Below are 27,102 nucleotides of genomic sequence, written 5' to 3' on the forward strand. Positions count from 1 at the left end.
GGTGCACATTTAATTAATTAATTATCTTTGCCATATTTAGTTGATACAAAATACATAAAATGAATAATACAATAAATTTATTCGATCAATAGAAATGTCATCCTAAAAATAAGTGCAACCTCATAGTGCAACCCGCGCAACCGCCTCAACCCCTTGCACAGCTTAATCAATCTTATTATTTTTAGGTCAAAAAGGTTTTAAGGATCGTTACATTACATGAGTGTGAAAATCATACATTTGAAAACCACGCGTGTTACTTGCAACTCCGCACCACTAAAACTGTGGTTGCACCATCAAGCATATTTTTAGGATGATTGTAATTTTTTCATCCCAAAAACTCGAATTTTTAAATTATAATGATAAAGATTTATACAATACAAAATCACTGCAATAGCCAGAGCTTCAATGAGGATATCAGCTGTGTTTTAAAATATTTACGAAATTAGATGATTATGCTTCTATTATAAAATAAGAACAAAAAGTTTTTTTCCAAAAAACATATTAACTTAGAAAACTAATAAGTTTTGAAGTAGGTATTCAAAATATTACTTTAGAATTATAAGTGATTGCACAGGCGGATTGCGAGTTTTATATATATACTAGGTATTTAACATTTTACTTATGTGGTTAAGAATTTAGAAGCGCTCAATGAGGCTATAATTTAAAATATTATACTAGATAGATACATTATGAACCTGTCAGTATGCTGTATAACATATTATATTGGAGTGCAATCATCATCACATCAAAAGAAAAGTCTCGATTTACTGACTGACTCATCAACACCCAGCCCAAACACTTGGACCTAAAAAGTTGAAATTTTTGAAGCGAAATGCAATTTTCTAAATTACCACGGGATAGAGAATAAAGAGAAATAGAATTCCACCTGAGTGAAGCCATGGCGTGTCAGTTAGTCTGCGAACGGAAATGGCAAAATGATACGACTTTAATGTTGTTCAAGAGAGATAAAATAATAAAGTTAATCTTAATATATAAAAGGAAAAGGTGACTGACTGACTGACTGACTGATCTATCAACGCACAGCTCATACTACTTGACCGATCGGGCTGAAATTTTGCATGCAGATAGCTATTATGACGTAGGCATCCGCTAAGGATTTTTAAAAATTCAACCCCTAAGGGGGTAAAATAGGGGTTTGAAATTCGTGTAGTCCACGCGTACGAAGTCGCGAGCATATGCTAGTGAACATTAAAACATCAATTCAAACTTTTAACAGTGGCTTAAAACCTTAATTACTTTTGCGACGTACAGTTCTATAGCTTGCGCCTTTAGTAACTTTTGTCGCAATCAAATTTTCCATTTCCTTTCCCTTTTTTCTCGAATCAACATTATGTATTCTTCTATTGAAGTTAATACACCATTGTCTAACTTGCATTCTTATTACGAACAACCAAAAAGCTTTTAAAAAATCTGATTTATGCTCAACACAATCAAACCAAGATGTATTAATTTGTTCGAATTTGTTAATTAAATCTGAATATATGTAAACCTTACATATGTCTGGCAAAATTTTTTCAATGATAGATATACAATCCCATACCAGGGACAACAATTGATTGGATGGGTAGTACAATTTTTTGTTACTTGAATCAAATTCTTTCATTTCAATTAAAGTATGAAATGATTTAATTTCGTTAGACAATAGTGTATTTCGGCAATTTGGGCATTGCTCACAATTTAACTTTGGAAATAAATACCGACAAACTGCGCCGGCAATATAAGACAAAGCATTCGTTTGAAAAACGTTTTCAGGTGGAACACATTCTTCAATAAAATTTACGTTATGAATATCAGAACTGTAATCAACAAATCGTGTATCAAGTTTTGGTCTACTTACCAAATTACTTAGAGTACCGAGCATTTTATCACTATCGGCGGCGCAATTCGCATACAGAGATTTCCCGGTTGTAATGTTATTGATCAACAATGTTTTGAACAATGAAACAAAATTATGACAGTCCGGGTGTGTGCTAGAACCACCCTGACCTCTAATCTGAGAAAAGAAATTTTCCAGGGGATCCTGGTTTAAACGCGTCAGACTCAAAAATTTAACGCCTGAGATTAATCTAAGATCTGACCAAAGATGTTTTATAGTTTTAATGTCGTGTATAAAATTTCTTAAACACAATGGCTTACTTTCTCTTGAATCTGACGCATCGAATTTCATTGATTCTAGTTTCTTCACTGCTTCATTCCAAAAATCAAGATGAGTTGAATTTATAGATAAAGAATTACATAGGTCAGTACTGGAATAGCCGGAGGAGTTCAGGCTGCTGAATAAATTATGAATCAATAAAAGGATCTCAGCAGTGAAAAGTCCATTATCAATGTTTACAGATGGAGGACAATAACCATGTTCCAGTTGTAGTTGACGATAAGTGTTCATCTGTATTCTTAAGCTGTGGGCCACATCTCTGCTGAAGACTTGCGCAGCAAGTTTCACCTGTAATGCATAGTTATTTTTTATTAGATATGTTAATAAACTAAATTTGATAATGCTATTTAGATTTAAAGTAAACATTTCCGTTGTACACAAACTCTAAGCTAAACTAAAATGGTACGTCTAAATCTATTGCTATCCCTTTCATAATGTTGCTTGCGGAAAAGGAAAGCACTAGATTTAGACCAGTTAATTTAGTTTAGTTTAGAGATTGTGTACTAGAGAATCGGCCCAATTGGGCTTAAAATATAATTAAAGAATTTAAATGAGTGGGTTGGAAATTCATAAGGATTCAAATTTTTGTTTAAAAAATTATCTTCTATGCTCATAACTATACTATCCTCAACCTAATTATCCTAATCCTAATAATATTATAAATGTGAAAGTGTGGATGTTTGGATGTTTGTTACTCAATCACGCAAAAACAGCTGAACTTTAAATGATAAGCAAGCTTGGGAATGAGTTGCTTAACGACTTTGTGATAGTTCTAATAAGTTTCAATAATTTTGTAAAGTGGTGATAATAAAAAGAATACCCGGCTGAGTTTGTTGTGGGCTCTTCTCAGACCTGGGCGCGTTTGGAACCCTCGTAGCTTTAGTTTTAAGTTTGCGTTATAATTATCACCACTATATTATCTTACAAATCGAACACTATACCAGACAATCAATAAGAGTAATTTATTACCTATTTTGAATAAATCATTTGACTTTGACTTTGACTTTGACTTTGAACGGCTTTGGATGAAATTTGGAATGGAGATAGATTATACCCTGGATTAACACATAGGCTGCTTTTTATCCCGGAAAATCAAAGAGTTCCCGCGGGATTTTGAAAAATGTAAATCCACGCGGACGAAGTCGCGGGCATCACCTAGTATGCTCATAATTATCTTCGACACTATTGGGCGCCGACCCTGGTTATTAGTACTTCTTGTTTTCATGGTGTCTATGTGATCATGTGATGAGAATTTTGTAAGCTGAAACTTAAAATGGACCAACAACAGGGTCTACAACCCATAGTTTCGGAGATAGTGCTTTCAAAAACGTGATCACATAGACACCACGAAAACAAGAAGTTTTAGTACCAACAACTAAGGTCTGCGCACCGTAGTTTTATTGGATTTTTCCATGGCAAGGACATTATCACAAAGCTATTGTTACAAAGCAAAAGTTACTTGCCTTCATCTTGTCATATGAATTTGGTTTCACATGTTTGTCTGTTAATTTGGTAGACCACCCAACACCTGCCACACCATCAACAGCAAACAGCTTCTCAATGTAGTCCCACTGAGCACGCTGACTCCCGATGAGCAAGTCCTTCTTCTGAAAATTATTGCGGAAACATTTGAGTAAATGTGGGACATCATATATATGATATATTTTGTTTCCTTCGATGACATAATGTATTATATTACACCCATCGTTGCCACTTCGAAGTAAATCTTCGCGTGCATCAGCTATTAATGAGTTTATCGCAGCAACATTGGCAGAGCCTTGATCTGATACTGTTGATCTCAAAACAAATCCTGTCTTTAATATTTCCTTAGTTAGTTCTTTAATAATGTTTTTTAGAAAGAAGGTTTTAATTCCATCTCGTACAAAATAAAATGCTATAGGTAGCTTCCAAGGTAAAAATATGCCCCGTAACATAAACACTAAAACTTTGTCAGCAACATTGTTAGTGCGTTCACCACCTCCTAGATCTTCAAATCCTTCAATAACACCGGTATGAAAATTAAAAAATAAATTTTTGTTAATTGCCATTTCGTCAAACAGCAATACACATTGTAACCCCATACAATTTTTATTTTTAGCAGCATCTGCCAAATGCTGAAAAATAAAATCATTAATACCTGGTCTTAAAGGTATATTATTTAATATAGAGCCTATAGTGGATTGAGCTGGTAATCTTAATCTTTTTTGCAAATATCTGTAGCACCTTGGACTTAATTTATATAAAGAAAGCGCAAAAACTTTTTCTTCGTTAGTGTATCTAGAACCTCTAGATTTCACACCAGATAGTCGTAACTGTGAATCTACTAATAATTTGCCGAAATTACTCAAAATAGGATATTTTGTGATAAAGAATTTTATTTTATCAGAAACTGTTTGCACCTTTGCCTTAAACTTATTATATCTGATAGTCATGTTCCGTAATTTTATTTTTAATGTTTTATTACCCTGACGTAGCTTCTGCTTACGAGGGGTTTCTTGATTTTTATCTAAACGTACTCTAGGAATTATGTCTGGCTTTTTATGATGAGATCTAGAATGTGTTCTTTTACGTTTTGGTGTAGTCTGTAAAGCAGACCCAACTTCAGAAGGCATAGGATCAGACGGTATCAAAGTTGTAGCCTGTGAATTGGACACATCCTCTGAAGAGATGGGATCAAATGGAATGGGACTTGGAGTACGCAGAGCAGACACATCCTGAGAAGGCATGATATCTGACAGGATGGAACTTTTAGTCTGTAAAGCAGACACATTTTCGGAAGACATGGGAACAGACGGAATGAAACTTTGAACATCCTCAGAAGGAAAGGTTGTCTGTGAAGCAGATACCACTTCAGAATGCATGGACTCATGAGGAGCAGGACTCAGTGGTTGTGAGTAATGAGTAATAGAAGTTGTTGGCTCTAAAATAGACTGCTGAATTAAATCTGGTGACTTCTGTTTGTCAGGAATCGGGATATTTGGCAAGGGGTTTACTAAATCAATAGGACTTAAAATAACAGAAGCTTGCTCATTCTTACTTTGGTTGTCTGATTGTGAAGTCGATGGGATATCGACTATGTTAACATCGAAGGGTTTACCACGCTGTAAAGGGGATATCTCTAGAAATTTGTCAATTTTAAAATGTACTGGTTTAGTACCTTTTAGGGTTTTTAGTTTAGTTTTAGGGTTTTTAGAAGACTGTGTAATATGCAAATTCAGCGTGGGAATTGAATCTTTTGTCAATCTATTATTTACGATATACCGAGGTAAGAAATGGGATTCGCAAATCCTGACATTTTCTAATTGCCTAAGGGAGTACTTACGCAAATATGGACAGTTAAACAACCATGCCTTCCATCTAGTTGTGTCGGTAAAAGGTACGGCGTGTAAATGTAAGGTGCTTTTACACTTAGGTACACTACACTGCCTCATATCGGATAAAAAGGATACTAGGTAGGTATTTAGAAACACTAACAATTATTACTAAGCCTAAATTAGGTAGGCAAGTTTAAAGAGCACATCCACTATATCTCTAAATTAAAACAATCCCTTAAAAAACTGAAAATAGAAATATAAAACGAATATCCTGTTATAACTGCAGCACACTTCCAGGTTTAAACCACAAGGTTTACAACTCTCGCAATAGGAGAAAAATTAAGTTTTTTAGGTTAGGTTATAAAATCTCTCAAAACCGACATCACGTTTTTATTTTGAAATTCTATGTAATGAAAGCCGATTGGAGCTAATCACCGACCAATAATATTCGAGCAATCTTGAGAGAGTGTGCTGTATGTACATGTGCCTTTAATACTGTGTGAGTGGAGCGAGATAGTCCTGTGGATTTCGAAAGAGGAATAGAAAGTGCGAAAGAAATGGACTGATGCATCTTTTATGGCCCTCAGTTGACAGGGCCTGATAAGCACTACGTTTTACCGATTACTGTAGCAAAATTTTTGTATGCCAGCCTGCCAGGCAAAGAGTACCTACCTATTATACGATGCCAGGACTGGTCTGTGACCACCACCACCAGAAAAAAAAACATGATTTTTAACTGGTTTTACGGCTCTGGATTCTAGCCTTTTTGAGCTAACATAAATGACATGAACAAAACCACAGCCATCGACATAGGAAAGTTCTTTGACCACAGCAAAGCCATAAGCTTTTTGTTATGTAGGTATATTGCATAGAGATGTATATTGTGTCAATGTCAATTGTCATGTCAAAAGTATGGTCTTTTAATCTTTTATTTCTGGTCGGTGAGTATGGTTACAAGCATTACAAATCTGTGCATTTTGCGCCATTTTTTTGGTACTTTAACACTTATGGTATGGATTGTAAACCTGACATCACTCTAGTAAATCAAGAAAAACAAGACTTGGAATTTTGCTTCGATTTTAGTGTAAAAGTAGAAAATGGTATTGAGTGGCCCATACAGACAGCATTGGCTCCAAATGAGGAATTTGAACCAAATAACTCACAAACTGACTGGGCGATTAATAATTTAGTTCCAAAAGAGAACTACCAGGATGAAAATAATATATGCTATGCTTCAAATGAAGATTACCAGGAAAAAAACATTTATAAGCAATTCAAACAAGATTTCCAAACTTATATGCCAACTAAGGTGATTAGTGACAGCTCTATACAGGCCCCACATGAAAAGTACCAGGACAAAATAATTTATGAAGAGTTAAAAGAAGAGAGTTACCAAACTTGTATGCTGTGTGGGAAATACTTTTCAGACGGGTTTGTTACTAAAATTATTATATTCTTTGTTTTAGAGCAAGATCCCAGTACTGTCAGATGTTACTGTTATTTTTTGAGAAACAAAATGTGTGGGATAGAGTAAATAGTGTGTTAACATACACATATCTGTTAGCTTGTGCTGAAGGCCAATTTATAGGTATCAACATCTAAAGGTTCTTATGTAAAAAAACATTACTCACTTTTCAAGGTTCCGTACCCGAAGGGTGCCAACAGGACCCTATTACTAAGCCTCCACTGTCTGTCCGTCTGTCTGAACTGTAATAGGTAGGTAGAGTTTAAATTTGTACAGAATGTGTATTTCTATGCAGCTATATCAATCAACAAAGTCTGCCAATCCGCACATGGTCCGCGTGGTAGACTATGGTCAAAACCCTTCTCACTCTGAGAGGAGACCCGTGCTCTGCAGTGAGCCGGCTATAGGTTGATCATGATGATGATATCAACAAATGAAGAATTTCAAAATGGCTAATGTAAATTTAAAAAAAAATTAAAATACATAATCTTGTACACTGGTACAGAACCAGTCAGAATTGCACTTAACCAGTTTTTTTTGTTTCAGCTATTCACTTCTTCAACACAACCTCACCCACCTAAAAGTGCCTTTAATTAAAAGAAAAGTATTCATATGTGAGCATTGCTCTAAATACTACAGCGATAAGACAAATCTAAAAAACCACATCCTGACAAATCACGTAAGGCAATACAACTGACGAATTCCTATCACGAAACAAAGACATGAATGTTTGATTTGTGAAAAAACGTATTCATACAAATATTGGTATGAACACATGAAAAACGTACACAGCGAATCAAAATTCAAGTGCGAAGAATGCAATTTATTGTTTAAATGTAAAGATAATTTAAAAAGACACTACAAATACGCTCACAAAGTAGAAAAATGTACTCCTAAAGTCGAAAAACCTAAAGCTAAATGTCCTAAATGCCCTGCTATTATATTTAGCAATGCTCTACCAGAACATATAAGGAATTGTCATAGTAATGAAACATATACATGTCATTTATGTAACTCAAAGTTGAAATGCAAGGCTTATTTGAGAGGTCATATGAAACGTGTCCACTACAATGATGGAATTTTACATAAATGTGAGATATGTGGTAAGGAATTCAAGTCGAAAATGTATGTGAAGGTACATGTAAAAAATTCTCATAGTAAAAAGAAATCCGGATTCAAGAATTCATGACATTATTTATACAAGACTATCTGATGCGCGCGACTTCGTACGCGTGGAATTAAGTTTTTTATAAATCCCATGGGATTTTCCGTGATAAAAAGTGGCCTATGTCACTCTCCAGGTCTTTAACTATATCTATGCAAAAAATCACGTCAATCCGTCGCTCCGTTGCGACGTGATTGCAGGACAAACCATACAAATATGCTCACAAAGCTAGTATTATTATATTGGCTATACTAACTTCATTTCGCGGATAGGGTACAGCTGATAAATAAAACAATTAGGTATTTCATTAAAATATTTATTTACATAATATACAGAAGAATCACTGGAGTTGAGATATTACTATTTATATCACATAATTTCAACAAAACACAATATAATTATAAAAAAATATTTTAAAAACCTGTTTAGTAGGTACCCTATTGTAAGATACCTTGAACATCCTCAAACCATAACCATAAAAAAATGAATTGAACTGCATTTATTTTTACATTAAACAAATCTAAGAATGTAATTTTACCTCTTAAGTATATTTAGTTTAATACCCGAGATTTCATATTAAAGTGCCCCGTAAACGGTCAAACAAAACATGTTTGTCAAACACGCCGTTAATCAAATTTACCAAACGTAGTTTGTTTGACAAACGCAGCCGAACACCTTCAAGCATGTTTGACAAACGAATTTGCCAAACACGTAGTTTGTTTGACAAACGCAGCCGAACACCTTCAAGCATGTTTGACAAACAAATTTGCCAAACACGTAGTTTGTTTGACAAACGCATCAAACACGACCGCAGACGTTCAAATATATTTGACAAACATGTTTGACCGTTTAAGGTGCACTTAACATGCCTAGTTTAACTATCTGAATTGACAAGACTCTAATTAGTGTTATCCCTTTCATAATACTCCTTGCAGAAAAGGATAGCACGATTAAAAAATGACTAATTCAAGCCGATCCTATCATGTAAAGGATATTGTAAATATCAATCAATTTCTATAGCTTACCAATTATTTCTAAACTTAGCCTCTACACAGTCTACTTTTTAAAAATTCCCTTTTTTTAATTACCTAGTAATTTAGTAACATTTTACATTATGGATAAATGTTCCTATAACGCTAAATTTTAACTCCTCACGCGCCATTTTAACTTTTTGTGTCAAATATCATGTCAAAAATACGATTTTAGTATATTTTAAAGATTAATCATACTTTTGACATGACAGTTGACTCATAGAGCTAAAATGGCGTATGAGGAATCATTTTGTACGGACTATACATTATGTCAAGATATGGAATTTTGTCTTTGATAAAGATTTGGAAAGGAAGCATGATAAAAGTATCGAATTTACTATGAATTAACGGCAGTATACAACATTATAACCAAGTATAGTCGACGCATTTTAAACTGAGTCGTCGAGTTATCCGTCTGTTTCGCTCGCACTTACAGGTCGTAGGTAAGTGCGAACGAAACAGACGGATAACTCGACGACTCAGTTTAAAATGCATCGACTATAATAGGTGATCGTAACAAGATTACTCGATTTCTAAAACATCGATAAATAATTTTTGTGCATCACTACTATTAGATACATTAAAAAAAGCTCAGGCTAGCGATCATCTTCTATAGCTAGAGTTCACCTGTTTTTGCTATGCTATTGTATCTCTTTACAATTTATTATAACCTAGTACTTTATACATAGATCACGTCTTGCGGTAATGAGAACAGACCGTGCCATGACCGTTGCAGGCACGGTTTACGCATTAGGTACAGTGCGACAAGGCTCTCTTGGCACTTGAATGACATTGACAGGGGGGCGCTGTTGGAGAACAAAGGCCTAGAATATTCAAACAAGAACAAAGAGGACACTTGACGGCAACGTTAGTTACGATTTTCGACACGCGCCTGTATAGCCTTGTCGCACTGCAGGTGGACGGGTCATGATGGCATTCAACATCACTGGCGCACTACTGAGCCCGGGTCTTTCAATTTAGTATACCCTAGTACTTTATACATAAATCACGTCATGCAGTAATGACCATACCATGACCGTTGTAGGCACGGTTTACGCATTATGGGAGGGAGACGGGTCATGATCACTGGCCCACTACCGAGCCCGGGTCTCTAAGAATTATGACATTACGCGTCACGAAAGTTGAAAAACACGCCGTCAAGAACACTAGATTGGTGTTTGCGGGAGGAGTATGATACACCCTCGCTTGGTTCGTCCTCTGCACTCCATCTCAGGTGATCGAAATGGACGAACAGTTTCAACTTAGGTGACGCGGGCTGCGTTTAATAGTCGTCCGCCATTATGAGTACTACGAGTGCAGTCCAGCCGGTGAAGGGCTTGCACCCACTGCCGCGGCCATCTTCCCCGGAATACTGCTCGTAGAGGTAGCCGGTCCTTTTGTACTCCAATAGAATGTTACCTAGTAAAAAGAAGAAAAATATTCAGAAACAAAGAACAAATATTTATGTAGGTAGTTTATTAGATTCTAGTACCGTAGACCTATTCCACTTCTTGATACGCCTTATTCACAACCTTGAATGGGAAGCTGGAAGAAATCTCTGTTTAGAGATAAGCATTTCCAATGTAACTTAATTTATTATTACATTGGAAATTTATTATTAATTTATATACTACAATTTTGGTACATGAAAAATAAAAATAAATAAACAAATACAAGAAACGTAAAGCCGGGTTCAGACGTATGTAACGTAATGTAATGTAACACGAATTCTACGTGTGGACGGCACTACGAACATTTCATGTAACGCTCGCGTCGGCGCTCGGGCTGATCCATCGGCTGTCGGTATTTTGCGCGAACACAAAGGCGCTCGCAAGTCGCAGTGCTCGTTTGGAAAAAAATTATAAATAGACTAGAGAATGCCCGCGACTTCGTCCGCGTGGATTTAGTTTTTAAAAATCCCGTGGGAACTCTTTGTTTTTCCGGGATAAAAAGTAGCCTATGTCCTTCCCTGGGATGCAAGCTATCTCTGTACCAAATATCGTCAAAATCGGTTGAACGGTTGAGCTGTGAAAAACTAGCAGACAGACAGACACACTTTCGCATTTATAATATTAGTATGGATTCGTGTACACAATTCGCTTTGAGTGCCGTCCACACTGTTTACGATAAATTACAAGTAATCTTACATCACACGTTACACTTGTCTGGACCCGGCTTCAAGGTACGCGAGCGTAGCGAGCTTGTATTTGTTTGATGGAAATAGAAAGATTTTAATTTAAATAAACAATGACAAGTGTTTTTGATTAAAGTATAAATAAATGCAGCCCCGCGCATGCTGGAGCGAATCAAATCCACGATTTTTTATCATTTGTAATATAATGATTTTTTTAGGTAGTACAAACTACAGCTAGACAAGTACTTAACTATGAAGCGCGAGCGATATTTTTTTTACCGAATATTATTAAGTCTTCAAAGTCTCAAAGTTTTTACGAATGAATTTCCAGAAAGAGATAGAAAAGAACACCGCAGCACACGAGTAGATATATAGATCAGAGGGGAAGCTTCATACTAGTGGCTGGCTGTAGGTACACTCCTCTAGCGCAGCTCACACACACCACGACGTGTGACGGACGGTCCGTTTGCCGCCAAACTGGGCGCACGGAGCGTCCGTGGCACGTCGTGGTGTGCGTGAGCTAGTGTGAAGCTTCCCCTCTGGTCTATAATATCTACTCGTGTGACCGCATGCTGACGGCGACATTGAAATTATGTTTTCCTAGCAATCTTTCTTGTTGCAATTCCTTGGTTTTTCAATGCAATTTTGCAGTTTTTCGCTTGTTTGGGATACTTACGCACTACATTGTCCTTGAGCGCCGTGTACAGAGCGAGCGCGCGTTCCTTGTGAGGCCCCTTCACACTGGAGTAGTGCTTGAGGGCGGAGAGGGCGAGGTAGTTGATGTTGATCCACACTTGGCCGCGCCAGTACGGCGGGTCAGCTCAGAACATTACTTACATGCTCCTCAGAAGTCATGTATCCCTGGTAAGCTTCCTTCACCAATACTACAAGAAATTTACCAAAGACAACGGCTCTACATTGAAATTATATTTCCCTAGTAACATTTCTTGTAATTCCTTGTTTTTTCGAAGTTTAGTTCCTAGTTTTGGGATACTTGCGCACTACATTGTCCTTGAGCGCCGTGTACAGAGCGAGCGCGCGTTCCTTGTGAGGCCCCTTCACACTGGAGTAGTGCTTGAGGGCGGAGAGGGCGAGGTAGTTGATGTTGATCCACACTTGGCCGCGCCAGTACGGCGGGTCGTGCTCTGTGTTGCGCTTCATATACAGCGGAGACAGCTTTGATAGCGATCTGTTAAGAACATTAAACTAAATCAGTGTATAGGTAATTAAAACGGGTGAGGTCTCTTAATTGTAAAGGCTAGAGTGCCTTCATGAAGATGATGATGATTAAAACAGATTAACCGAGCCTACGTCACGGTAATGTTATCTATACAGTAATGTAACTCGGCCGTATCTTTGAAATAAATACCTACAGAAGCGCAGTACGTAAACATGCGATAGGGCTGCCCGCCTCCGGCATTTCAATTACATTTGCTTACTTTGTGTTTAAATATGTACTTGTCATTTGCCTACTTTGTGTTTAAATATGTACTTGTCATATTAAATATGTACTTAACTAAACTTAACTAAACTTATTTTTAGTGAAAAAATCGCGCGGTTATTAAAAAAACAAAACACCGTCCGTTCGTCACTGCGGCACAGTCGCGACTGGCTGCACCACGAGCGCACCGCGAGATCGAGGCGCGTAGGTATAGCTCGCGTTTCGCCCGTTTGTATGAAGTTGGTATACTGCTTATAACATTACCGTGCCTACGTGGGCATACTAACAATATTCTCGCACTACGAGAGACAACACGAGCTACCCTCAACAAAAACTATATCAACCCTCATTAATTATGAGTCATGACACCAACGTCTCCAATGAGACTAGACAACACTAACTAACCCTGCCCAAGTCCCTACCTAGACCGGCTCCACCATCCCCTACACCGGTCCCAGACCAACAAATAGCTAACTATTACAACCTAGGCAACAACCACAATAATAATTCCTACAGTACACAGTGTCTAATGAGAAGTGCCTCCGGCCAGAGCCAGACGAATAATGAATCGTTTCGCACAGCTCGTTCGATTTTATATTCTTAAAACAACGGTGGGGCGATGACGTAATGTTCAACGAGCAACTAACCTCAGTCCATATGGTGACCATAATAAGTCAGGTTTGTCCAGCATTTCCAATATTTTCCCCAGTTTCTCGCTCTCAGGCTGCAGAACTTTGAGGAGCATGGGGAACAGGGATACATAACCTGTGGAGAGAAACAAAATCATGAAAATACTCTGTTTAGAGCTTCCGAGACGTTCAAGCGGCTTGATAGCAAGCACCACGTAGATTGAACCAAGCTTGTTTGACCGTTTACAATGTTTGCTCGATGCTTCAGTCAAGCATTTAGTTGATTGATGCGATTTTATACTTTTGCGTTGAACCCTAAAAAGCAGTGATGTACGGGAGCGATGTGCAGGCTCGAATGTACCAAAGGGGAGATCTCCCACCGAGCGGTTGGTTGTGCTCGGTAGCGCCAGCTGGGCCGACGGTTGTATCTTGAAACTTCTATATATAGTCCAGATTTCCGAACACTCTGTTAGTGCGAGTACTGTCGGCGGTACATTTGTTCGCGACTACGTCATCGATTGAACAGCGCCATCTAGTTTATACTGTGGCAACCGCCACAAGTGATGAGATCAGAAGTTGGTAAACGAAGAAGAATTGGGTATCAAGAAAACTTATTGAAGAGAATTTAATGTGGATTTTACTTTCATTTTCAAATAGTTAGTATCTCAAATAGGAAATAGTTAGTAAAATGGAAAACGCAGCGTTGGAAGACCCCCCCCCCCCACTAGATGGACAGGCGAAATCAAACGATCCGCAAGGTGCCATTGGATGGCGGCGGCTCAAGATCCCACAAGAGGACTTATCTCTATGTCCAGCAGTGAATGATAGTGATGATGATGATGATGATGATTGATGATGATGATGATAATAATGTGCCTTTTGCCAATGTAAGCTTCTTCTGAAAGGATTTAGCACCCGTGGCCCTACCGCGGTTGTTTGACAGCTACAATGTCACGATCGCAATCATCTCTGATTGGTTAATGCTCGCTCACTATTGGCCACAATGCATTGTTGCAACAAGAATCGCACAAATTCAGCCAATCAGAACAATTGAGATTGTAATACTTGTATTGTTTTAGACAATCGCCCTACTGGGTGCTATAGAACGTTAAGAGGTCTCACCAAAAGCAGAGGTAACGAGGCGTGGTTGCGGCGCTATAGTCACACTTCGAACCACTCTGGACCCCTCTTGTGGGTTCTTACTCTGCTGTCGGACGAATCGCACCCCGTCTGTATGTAAACCTAGTAAACAAGAATGAGTTTATCGTTATCTTTTAAAAAAATCTGTCAAGTGCGAGTTGCACTCGCACACGAAGGGTTCCATACAAGAAAAAACACTTTAATTTTTTAAAATTTTCATGGCGGCCATTGATTTTTTATTTATTGTTATTGAGGCAAAATATAGAAAAACAAATTCTGTGAAACTATTACGGTTCTTGCGATACAGCCCGCTTACAGACAGACAGACGGACGGACGGACAGCGGAGGTTTAGTTATAGGGTCTCATTGGCACCCTTCAGGTACGGAACCATAAGAATGTTAGAAGACATAAAGATCTTAGCCTCAATAGCTCAACAGGTAAAGGAGTGGACTGAAAACCGAAAGGTCGACGGTTCAAACCCCGCCCGTTGCACTATTGTCGTACCTACTCCTAGCGCAAGCTTGACGCTTAGTTGGAGAGGAAAGGGGAATATTAGTCATTTAACATAGCTAATATTTTTTTTTTTTTAAATCTTACCATAATCAGCGTAAGTGTGCGTGTGAGGAGACCAGTGGAGTTCATTTAGTAGATCTTCGTTGCCTAACTGGTCCCTTGTTGATTCGAACCTGACGGAGACAAAACTAAGTTACTCAAAATTCGACTTTAATGCTGAGATCTATAGAGCGCACTTTGACTTTGTTCAGACTTAAGATTAAGTTAAAACGAGACAAATTTATGTGACAGATATAGCTCGGTCTCGTTTTAACTCTGTCTTAAGTCTTAGCAAAGTCAGAGTGCAGTCTCTAGATCTCACCCTAAGACGCGGAGCGTTTGGTTCATTTTACTTTGATATCGCAGAAAACGACAATTAGTAATCAAAGTTTTCGAGGTGCTAAAGAAAGAAACATGGGATATTTTACGCTATCCACCTAAGTCAACGCTTAACTGAGAAACCCGCAATGTATAGCGTTCAAAACTCGGGTCAACTGTTCCGCCTACGACGCGGCATTGACTCCGAGTGGCCTACTTACGCAACGTTCGTTGACCTCTAGCGTCAGTCAGATGTCTTATTTGCAAAATATCGTAAACTTTTTCAAAATTATAAGATTTTTTTTTTAAAAAAAAACGTGTTTTTTGTGGTATCAAATCAGCAATCATCAGTACTATCACATGTCTTCGTTATTGCCAGCTTTCTGGTTACACCCTGTATAATATTATAAACTAGCTGATGCCCGCGACTTCGTACGCGTGGATTTAAGTTTTTAAAATTCCTGTGGGAACTCTTAAATTTTCCGGGATAAAAAGTAGCCTATGTCCTTCCCCGGGTTGCAAGCTACCTCTGTACCAAATTTCGTCAAAATCGGTTGAACGGTTGAGCCGTGAAAAGCTAGCAGACAGACAGACAGACAGACACACTTTCGCATTTATAATATTAGTATGGATGCGACTGTGCGCCTGTTTGTCTATTCTGTCTGTCTGTCTGTTGCGGCAGATTCCGGATATATCTTGCATTAATAAATATTTTGTTACTAACTCCTTAGTGTTTAAGTATTAACATAGTTATTAAGTATTTATTGTTACTAACACATAATGGATCAATTGTTGTCCGACTTAATAAATAAATTGAAATAATAATAAATGATAGAAATTAATTTCTTCTATCAATGAGCGAACGATTTCTTGGATAGAAGATTTTTTTTTTTTGGAATGCCAAAAAGGAATCTCTCTCCATTTTATTTCTGCTTACTTTTCGGAATCCAGCTCCAGCACTTGAGCTATAGTGGCGATGGCATCCGCGACCGCGTACATCCAGCAACGAAGGTCCACGTGCCGCTCGATATCTGACGGGTGGGAGGCTCTGCAAATAATGGTCAACTTTCAAGGAGACTATAGAAATCTTTATAAAGTACTAGACGATGCCCGCGACTTGGTCCGCGTTTATTTAGGTTTGTTGAAATCCCGTTTTCCAGGATAAAAAGTAGCCTATGTCCTTCCCCGGGATATAAGCTAACTCTGTACCAAATTTAATCAAAATCGGTTGAACGGTTGGGCCGTGAAAAGCTTTAATATTAGTATGGATTCGGTCGGGAATCGAGCTCGAGATTTTTTTATAATCATCAGTATCACAATAACGATCAAAATTCAAAATTAAAATAATTTATTCAAAATCCATACACCATATTTAATATTATAAATGCGAAAGTGTGTCTGTCTGTCTGCTAGCTTTTCACGGCTCATCCGTTTCACCGATTTTGATGAAATGTCATCAAAATCGGTACAGAGATAGCTTGCATCCCGGGGTAGGACATAGGCTATTTTTTATCCCGGAAAATCAAAGAGTTCCCATGGGGTTTCAAAAACCTAAATCCACGCGGACGAAGTCGCGGGTCACATCTAATCCATACTTCCATACTAATATTATAAATGCGAAAGTGTGTCTGTCTGCTAGCTTTTCACGGCTCAACCGTTCAACCGATTTTTACGAAATTTGGTACAGAGGTAGCTTGCAACCCGGGGAAGGACATAGGCTACTTTTTATCCCGGAAAATTTAAGAGTTCCCACAGGATTTTTAAAAAGCTAAATCCACGCGTACGAAGTCGCGGGCATCAGCTAGTAGGTAATAAAATACACTTCTTGAGGACAAAACGGCGGGCGCGGGTGAAAACCGCTCCGTCAGTTCCTACTCTGACTCGCACTTGGCCGGTTTTTTTATTGTTTTTTTTTTATGGGGTGTAAATACTGTAAATAGGGTAATAAAACTTAAAGCTAGCCTTATCTAATTACTATATAAATCATGACCGCGTGGAATGGTGCCAAGAATACTGGCTGCATTTCCGCGCTGGACAGCCAGGCTGATCCGTTGCGCACAAAATGAGCCAGCCCAGCTGTCACCAGTTGAGGCTATTAATCGCGGTGAAATGTCTCGTAAAAAATTTTTAGCACTAAGACTCCATGGCCCCAGGGTCTCCACGGCAAACGGCACAAAAATGTAACTCTCTATAAGAGAGGCATACTTGCGCCGCTTGCCGTTTTCAGCTGTTTCTGCTGCGGCTCCCGGTCTTGATGCTGTCTTCCTGATATGACACGGGGCCAATGTGTCAACGCAAGTTGCGTCCCACATTAGCGCCCGTCCCCGTTCCCAGGGAACCAGCGTCAATCCATCAGGTCTCTTGCCATCATCCCGACTAATCCCTGCCGGCTCAATGAGTGCAGGAATATTTATGGTGGCAAGAGCTCTTTTAATTGTATCGTTAAGAGAGCCATGCCTAAATTATTTATTGTTATACACAACACCAAAGCAGATTTCAGTTCCATAAGGCCTGCAATTGCGAGTGAGAGGTCCAAAATGTAATGGCTCAACTATATATCTCACCTAGGAAAGTCATCAAGTCCCGAAGTCAAGGTTTTAGGGTTCAACTGGACCCCATCGTCCTCTCTACCCCTCCATCTGTATGACAGAGGCTCTTCCCCCTTTTGCGTTGATTGAAACCATTGGTACCATGCCTGTAAAGAAATAGTTTTGTTTGAGAGCTCGTCGAAGTTATGTTGCCTTGGTACTTCAGTTTCAAGCTCTGACCTCCTAAAGCTCCCACCCTCCCCCCTCCTCTATACCCCCTTTCTACCACCTCTACCTAGAGTGAACTAGAGTGAGGAAATTCTCAGTTTGAGCCCGAATCGACATGTGTCATTTTAAACTAGGGGTGACGTAAAATCAAAGAAAAGATACCTAGTCCGTTTATAGGCAATACCTTTTTTTTCGTTAACGCGGGGAAATCTTCTCAAGATACCCGATCTCTTTGAGGAGAGACTACTATGACTGCGTGTACTATTTCATCATCATCATCATCATGATCAACCCATTACCGGCTCACTACAGAGCACGGGTCTCCTCCCAGCGTGAGAGGGGTTTTGAGCATAGTCGCTGGCCATGTGCGGTTGGCAGACTTCACACACCTTTGAGAACATTATGGAGAACTCTCAGGCATGCAGGTTTCCTCACGATGTTCTCCTTCACCGTTAAAGCAAGTGATATTTAATTAATTAAAACGCACATCATTGCGAAAAGTTAGAGGTGCGTGCCCGGGATCGAACCCCCGACCTCCGATTAGAAAGCGGACGTCCTAACCACTAGGCTATCATATCTTATGTACTATTTCAGTACCGGCAAAAAATGTCTACAGCATTGACTTATATATTACTTCGTAAGGACAGGGCCATTAAACAAGCAAAATGCCACCGACTCATTGGTCCTTAAATGTTCATTTAGCACCAATGCAACCTAAGTGACGTCTAGATTTCAAACGGGCAGTTCTATCTAAGTATCTAAGTATCTAAGAGGTGGCGCTGATTTATTTGGTTCCAAAACCTTGAAAAATTTTGTTCGCTTCGGCCGTAGATAGAGTAATAAAGGTAGATACAGGAACGTTTGCTTTCTCATTCACACTAAAAAGAGAGCACAGATAAAGTTACTAATGTGATAAACAGAGACGCAGCTAACCTATTTTTTGTCCCTTATCGTGTAACTGGTTTTTTTCCAAGAATACATACAAGAAATGCAACTTTAGTTGCAAAACAAACCATGAGAATTCGTGGCGTAATTGTATTTCTCATTAGTTATTTACTTGTTTTCACATAAAAAACGTTTAATACAAATATTGTTGATCGGTTAATAAAAATATTGACTACTAAACAATGGTAATAATTGTCGTGTTATTCGTCGTTACGTCGTGCTATCGCTATCTCATACGCGGTTACACAGTACTTCAATCTACCTTTATTACTCTATCTACGGCTTGGGCATATCTTGACATTTATATCGATGGTCTAAAGTGTTACCTGTAATCTAGGAAACATCCTATCCAAAGTCTTCCGATGTGGCGAATCGATCATGAACATGTGCGGCTTGGCTTTGACCAGCCGAGCGATTGTTATCAGCAGCATGGGAGGGTTGGCAGCCGCGTTGCTTTGCACTACGAACTCTTTGGGAACTCTTGCTAACGCCTCCGCTCCTGGTACATGGAAGATAAAAATAAAATAAATAAAAAAATAAAATAATCTTTATTTTTCACACAATAATTTCACAAACAATAACAGCTGGGAGCAGAAGTTTACACTGTGTTGCAGTGATCATCGCCCTCCTCATGCGCGCGGTGTGTGTGTGTGTGTGTGTGTGTGTGTGTGCGTGTGTGCGTGTGTGTGTGTGTGTGTGTGTGTGTGTGTGTGTGTGTGTGTGTGTGTGTGTGTGTGTGTGTGTGTGTGTGTGTGTGAAAGAGAATAATTGGGTATCAAAAATCTAAAAATATAAGAAAAGGTGACTGACTGACTGATCTATCAACTCACAGCTCAAACTACTGGACGGATCAACCCCTAAGGGGGTGAAATAGGGGTTTGAAATTTGTGTAGTCCACGCGGACGAAGTCGCGACCATAAGCTAGTAAAAAACCTCAGTGATTATTAAATAGACGGTCTTCCAAAATACGTAAAAACGTCCTTTGTTAGTATTAAACTAACAAACCATCATAAAATAAAGTATAGATTAAACTAAAAAAGTACGTCATTATGATGTGACGTCACATTCCAGTATTTCATAGAACTTCGCATACTAAGTGCGCGTTTTGTCTGATTTGACTAGTTTTGTCTTTAAATGTAAAAATCATGTTCCGTCCTTTTTAGCAATATTATTAAAAAAAGAGGATGCAGATACTTTAAATTTAGTTTAGCGAAAAACAACAGAAGCAGCTTGTATTACTAAAAGCTTGGAATTTATCATTAGGTCCTAGGTTCAAACCCCCGTTAATTGTCTTACCTAGTATCTGCTCTCGTGGAATCCACCCTTCCACGTTGATGAGGTCGAGCCAGTGGGCTGCGATGTCCAGTTGTATTTCTGGTGACCACCGACCAATGAGTAGACCGTGGAAACCTTCGTCCCAGAGGAAACCCCGGGGAAAGAAGGATCTAAGAAACAAAATATTTTAAAACATTGTTTGCATGTATTTAGCACACCCTTTAGCACACCCCCGTACTAGCGAACTAATATTACTACTACCGGCTCACCGGCCTGTCGAGCGGGACAAGGACAACGCTATACGTAAGCAACATCAGTGCCAGAGTAAGGGAATAGAAAGTTGCGTAACACTTGTAGAAAGGCTTAAGCCATTGTCCACCACGTTGGCCAAGTGCAAATTGGTAGAATGATGAAAACTATGGTGGAATAGTCACCTGCTAGGCACAGCAGTGTACAAAGGCGCCTTCCAATAAGGCACAGGCTCCTTTGTATACTGCGACTGCACCCGACTTGCGCCGTAGAAGTACCCGATACCTCCTATCATGTTGGACATGGCCGCTTTTGCTATCGCCACATCCTCTTGCGAGTATCTGTAACAAATTGATCTCCTTGTTATTTATGGACTTGTGGCGGTTGCCACAGATGCAACTAGATGGCGCTATTCAATCGATAACATTTCATGACGTAGTCCCGAACAAATGTACCGCCGACAGTACTCGCACTAACAGAGTTTTCTGCAATCTGGACTATATAATATAGAACAAGTGTGTTTCAAGACACAACCGTCGGCCTAGCTGGCGCTACCGAGCACAACCAACGGCTCGGTGGGAGATCTCCCTTTGGTACGGTCGAGCCTGCACACCGCTCCCGTACAGACTCCTAGTACTGTTTGGTATATCTCACTCAACCCCTGGTATTAAAGACTTATACTTTATCCAAGGAGAGAAGTTTAGTATAGCTCTCTGTTATGGAATCCCATACAAATGACAAAGACAAAAACTCAACGGGCGCTAACCATTTTGAGGCACCGACCAATCACAAACGTAAAACAATTTCATTTACTATTTACGGCAGAAAGCTGTTACGGTAAAACTTACCCTTTTTCCAATAATCCAAACTCCTCCTCAAACTTTTCATCGAATTCTTTCGTCAAGTTTTCCATAGTCTGCGTATATTCATCCCCCCTTATAGGTGGTGTTGGAAAATCTTCCGTCGTGTACACCACGTCTAATACAAAGGGTGTTTCCACTAACAACTGTATGGGGACGAAGTTTATTTCTTTGCCCTGAAAAAAATCATCTAAATATATAAAAGGAAACGGTGACTGACTGACTGACTGATTTATCAACGCACAGCTCAAACTACTGGACGGATCAAAGTCAAATGATTTATTCAAAATAGGTAATAAATTACTCTTTTTGATGGTCAGATGTTGGATTTGTAAGATATAGTGGTGATAATTATTACGCAAACTTAAAACTAAAGCTACGAGGGTTCCAAACGCGCCCAGGTCTGAGAAGAGCCCACAACAAACTCAGCCGGGTATTCTTTTGATTATCACCACTTTACATCGGGCTGAAATTTGGCATGCAGATAGCTGTTATGACATAGGCATCCGCTATGAAAGAGTTTTTGAAAATTCAACTCCTAAGGGGGTGAAATAGGGGTTTGAAATTTGTGTAGTCCACGCGGACGAAGTCGCGAGCATAAGCTAGTCATCATCATCATCATCAACGAATAGACGTCAACTGCTGGACATAGGTCTCTTGTAGGGACTTCCACACGCCACGGTCTTGCGCCGCCGCCATCCAGCGGCTCCCTGCGACTCGTCTGATGTCGTCCGTCCACCTAGTGGGGGGTCTTCCACCGCTGCGTCTTCCAGTAATAAGCTGGTATCTAGATATATATCTGTGGTACCTTTTCTTTAAGTTCTTCATCTGGTCCCATAACCGCTAGACGGCCAAAGTGCGGGTGTGTCTCTACCCTCAATAGAGAATAGAACTTCTCCTTTAGAAGATTAAGTCCTGGTACATGCGCTTCGGAAAACGACGAGTGTATTAGTTTACCTGCAAATATATCATCATCATCAAACCCATCGCCGGCTCACTACTGAGAACTGGCCTCTACATACCTTTGAGAACATTATAATATTGTAAATTGATCACTTGAAAAGAGCAACCGCCGAGTTTCTTGCTGGTTCTTCTCGGTAGGAACGGCATTTCGAACCAGTGGTAAATTAAACTAGTTGACGATTCAAAAGCACTTGTAAAAGTTTCATCATCGCCGGCTCACTACAGAGCACGGGTCTCCTCTCAGAATGAAAAGGGTTTTGGCCATAGTCTACCATGCTGGCCATGTGCAGATTGATAGACTTCACACACCTTTTAGAACATTATGGAAAACTTTTAGGCATGCAGGTTTCCTCACGATGTTTTCCTTCACTGTCAAAGCAAGTGATATTTAATTACTTAAAACGCACATAACTCCGAAAAGTTAGAGGTGCGTGCCCGGGATCGAACCTCCGACCTCCGAATAGAAGGCGGACATCCTAACCACGAGGCTACAGCTTTCAGCTGCATACATCGCAGACTGCTTAATTAAACACACCACACACACACAAAACACAAAAGATGGCTAAGCAGTCCGCACACAAGTACCACGAGAGTATAACAAGAATAGAAGTTCTCACCAGAATGTGGTACAAGGTGCACTTTGAAGTTGCCCAAAGCTGGTGTGTGCCCCAACAATGTGCCCCGCTCGGACCACAGCCGTGAATGTGGCCCTGCGCCCAAAGACTCGTCCAACGCGCCGTACCATACCAACACAACGGGGGTATTCATTTTGCCCTGGGAACAATAAATCAATGGCAGTCAGTGGACTGACAGTACACTGCAGAAAAGATTGTACATCGACCTTTGGAAAGACATAGCGGTTTCGTAGAGCATTGTCTCTGTCGTTGTGACAGACAAAACGTCACATAGGTATGAGTGACAGAGACAACAATCTACAACTACAAGAATTCATAGGCAGTTCTTAGCTTATATGTATAATATCCTGATAACTAAGATCAACATGACTAAGGAAGTCAATCGATATTCGTATGGATAAGAACTTCAAAGATAAAACCGCGCGATAAAATAACCGACGTAAAATATTCTAGGATAGAAGAAGCAAGAAGATACTTCATCATGGATCAACCCATCGCCGACTTACAGAGCACGGGTCTCCGGTCAGAGTGAGATGGGTTTTGGCCATGGTCTACTACGTTGGCCATGTGCCGATTGGTAGACTTCACACACCTTTAAGAACATTATGTAGAACACTCAGGCATGCAGGTTTCCTCACGATCTTTTCCTTCACCGTTAAAGCAAGTGATATTTAATTATTTAAGACGCACATAACTCTGATAAGTTAGAGGTGCATGCCCGGGATTGAACCCCCGACCTCCGATTAGAAGGCGGACGTCCTAACCACTAGGCTATCACAGCTTATAAGAACTGCAAGCACAGAGTAGTAAGAAGATACTTACCGAAGCAGTAATATTGATCCGAGCAGTCCAATGCCCCCCATGCTCCCCTCCAGGAGTCTTGATGAAGGAGGTGTGTATATTGTGAGGCGGATCAGATATTAGCTGTTCCCCAAAATACACTCCGTCATGCCGGAGCCAGCCGTATGAAGGGAGGTTGTCATTTTGTTCACACAAGTATCTGAAAAAGTCAAAATATAAAATACTAGCTGATGCCCGCGACTTCGTCCGCGTGGATTTAGGTTTTTTTAAAATCCCGTGCGATCTCTTTGATTTTCCGTGATAAAAAGTAACCTATGTCACTCTCCAGTAGAACGATTGTCTAAAACCTGCATCAATCATTATTACAATCTCAATTGTTCTGATTGGCTGAATTTGTGCGATTCTTGTTGCAACAATGCATTATGGCCAACAGTGAGCGAGCATTAACCAATCAGAGATGATTGCGATCGTGACATTGTAACTGTCAAACAACCGCGGTAGGGCCACAGGTCTTTATCTATACCCATGCAAAAAATCAATCCGTTGCACCGTTGCGACGTGATTGAAGGACAAACCAACAAATAAACACACTTTCTCATTTATAATAAGGGTACTGAAAAAAGAGTAACGATGAAAAGCTGGCAAACAAAACGGTGTAACATGATTTTTTTTAAATTAAGTTTTACGGTTAACTCTGCCGATATTTTGAATAAGACTGAAATCGCACAAATTGTTCTTTTGGGTTTTAGGGTTCCGTACCTCAAAAGGAAAAACGGAACCCTTATAGGATCACTTTGTTGTCTGTCTGTCTGCCTCTCAAGAAACATAGAGGGTACTTTCCGTTGACCTAGAATCATGAAATTCGGTAGGTAGGTAGGTCTTATAGCAGACATTAGGGGGAAAATCTAAAAACCGTGATTTTATGATTACATAACAGAAAAAAAAATTAAATATGTTCATGAACAAATATTAGTATTTTCAATTTTCAAAGTTAAATAACTATACCAAATGTGGTAAATGTGGTGTAGTAGTGTGTCTAAATCAGATTTTTATTTATTTTTATGCAAAATAGTTTTTAAATTATCATACCAAATGTCGAAAAAATACGACTGATGGAGCTGTCGATGCGCGAGTCTGACTCGCACTTGGCCGGTTTTTTAAAGTAAGATAGGGAGCAAATGAGTGTTTTAAAAAAATGCCTAATTACACACCTAATTCCTTTGTGCGCGGCTGCAGCCAGTTCATACCACATCATACCGAACACTGGGGACCTAGGGTCACGGCTCTTAAGCCCAAAGTACACGCCTGGGCGGTAGCTGCCCCAGTACCTCTCCGGCACTGCCAGCCCTGACTTCTTGACTGCCTGAAAAACAAAATTTAAGACATGTGTACCCTGCATACTCCTTTCATATGAGTTTGTTGTGGGCTCTTCTCAGACCTGGGCGTGTTTGGAACCCTCGTAGCTTTAGTTTTAAGTAAGTATTAATTATCACCACTAACTATATCATCTTACAAATTAACAATTTTGACCATCAGTAAGCGTAAAATTTTACTTATTCTGAATAAAGAGAATTTACTTGAACAGAGATAATCTAGTACTTACCTATATGAATTTCCATGTAACAATAATCTAAATATATAAAACGAAAACGTGACTGACTGATCTATCAACGCACAGTTTAAACTACTGGACGGATTGGGTTGAAATTTGGCATGCAGAGCTATTATGACGTAGACACCCGCTAAGAAAGGATTTTTGAAAATTCCACCCCAAAGGGGGTGAAATAGGGGGTTGAAATTTGTGTAGTCCACGCGGACAAAGTCGCGAGCATAAGCTATTTCAAAACACATCACAAGTTACGGACATAAACACGAAAACATACACCGGTAGGGTACAAAAACTGTTATAATAAAACCTACCTTTTCTTCATCTAATGGAGTATTCACCCTCGTTTCGAAGTAGCCTAGGGTGCCTACATACACTGCTATGATAAAACACACCACCCCAACACCCCATAGCACGTGAAAAGTTCGACTGGCAAAAGAAGATTCGCTGCTACCAGAGCTACTGCTAGATTCGTTATTATTCCCATGTTTTTGTTGCGTAGTCAATTTTCTGTTCCTAACCATGTCGGTGGACCATTAAAGTTTATTTTCAACACAAAAATGTATATGCTTTCAGTTTAATTTCATGAATTTTTGATAAAATTTAGCGCCGCTGCTCAAGTTCAGAAAACGTCAATAAATTTTTGACCACTTTTTGACTTTGACGTTTAAAGTTTGACAGCTAACAGTGGTGTACTTGCTACTTGTTCATATCATTTTATTTATTTATTTTATTATCAATGGTTAACAAATAAACTATTAATAAACTTAAATCTAAAAAAAAAAAACATTAAATTAAAACTTTTTTTTATCGAATCGATTAAAAATGATGGCATTCCATATTATTGTTATTATTCAGATACAAGTTAGCCCATGCCTGCAATCTCACCTGGTGGTAAGTGATAATGCAATCTAAGATGGATGCGGGCTAACCTGGAAAGGCTATTGCAGTTTTTATTAAACCTACCTATATCCATTTGGTTTCTACACAGCATCGTACCGGAATGCTAAATCGCTTGCCGGCACGGCTTTGCTGGTAGGGTGGTAATTAGCCACAGCCGTAGCCTCCTACCAGACCAGGACCAGAAATTTAGAAAATATAAAATTCCAAACCCCTGCCGGGAATCGAACCTGGGACCTCCCACTAACAAGACCACAGCGTTTACCACTGCGCCAGGGAGGTCATCCATAAAAATACTCAACAAATCATATAAATGACAAGCGACAAGACGATGATGAAGATTGAATAATGAGCTAAAAGTAAACTTAAATAATGATCAACCGGACGCGTCAGGATTACACCTTTTTTTAGCTGGGAAATGCTTTTACGCATCCCTCACCGGAAGCAACGGAGTTGACCACGTTTCTTCCGGGGGAAACCAACGAATAAACAACGCATAATAACCGTATCAGTCATCTTACCCCTAGGACTAGGCGAATATATAGTTATTATAAGTCCCGCAAATTGCTATTGCGCTGGAACCATGTCTCATTAACATCGAAATAACGTCATTTTGACGTCAGCCGAAATAAAAATATACCATCAGCTCGAAACTTCAGTCTAGTGCAGACGTCACTAATATTACGGCCATGCGTATTAGCAATTTGCGTGATGTGTACAACGTATACGAGCACTAGTTGGTGTAA

The 27,102-nt window shown here is 39.4% G+C and overlaps 3 protein-coding genes across 6 annotated transcripts in view; all 3 read right to left on the bottom strand.

Annotated features, from left to right (window-relative positions):
• The window catches only part of Cog7 (conserved oligomeric Golgi complex subunit 7), a 145,450-nt gene that overhangs the window by 110,502 nt on the left and 7,846 nt on the right, over nt 1-27,102 (bottom strand). The gene's annotated exons all lie outside the window — the stretch shown is intronic.
• LOC117994071 (zinc finger protein 271-like) overlaps nt 1-27,102 on the bottom strand; it is a 166,921-nt gene that overhangs the window by 71,326 nt on the left and 68,493 nt on the right. The window lies entirely within an intron of this gene.
• Nucleotides 8,421-26,102, bottom strand: GCS1 (mannosyl-oligosaccharide glucosidase). The gene is made up of 16 exons (XM_034982302.2): nt 25,771-26,102; nt 25,062-25,213; nt 23,872-24,049; nt 23,032-23,188; nt 22,260-22,408; nt 21,440-21,627; nt 20,777-20,932; nt 20,364-20,512; nt 19,394-19,566; nt 17,931-18,061; nt 16,304-16,414; nt 15,094-15,182; nt 14,478-14,597; nt 13,374-13,491; nt 12,284-12,474; nt 8,421-10,570 (listed from the first exon to the last, which is right to left on the bottom strand). The coding sequence occupies exons 1-16, from the start codon at nt 25,978-25,980 to the stop codon at nt 10,434-10,436; spliced, it is 2,409 nt and encodes an 802-aa protein (XP_034838193.1). The 5' UTR covers nt 25,981-26,102; the 3' UTR covers nt 8,421-10,433.

Source organism: Maniola hyperantus, chromosome 26 (assembly GCF_902806685.2).
Source record: "Maniola hyperantus chromosome 26, iAphHyp1.2, whole genome shotgun sequence".
Classification (NCBI taxonomy): domain Eukaryota; kingdom Metazoa; phylum Arthropoda; class Insecta; order Lepidoptera; family Nymphalidae; genus Maniola; species Maniola hyperantus.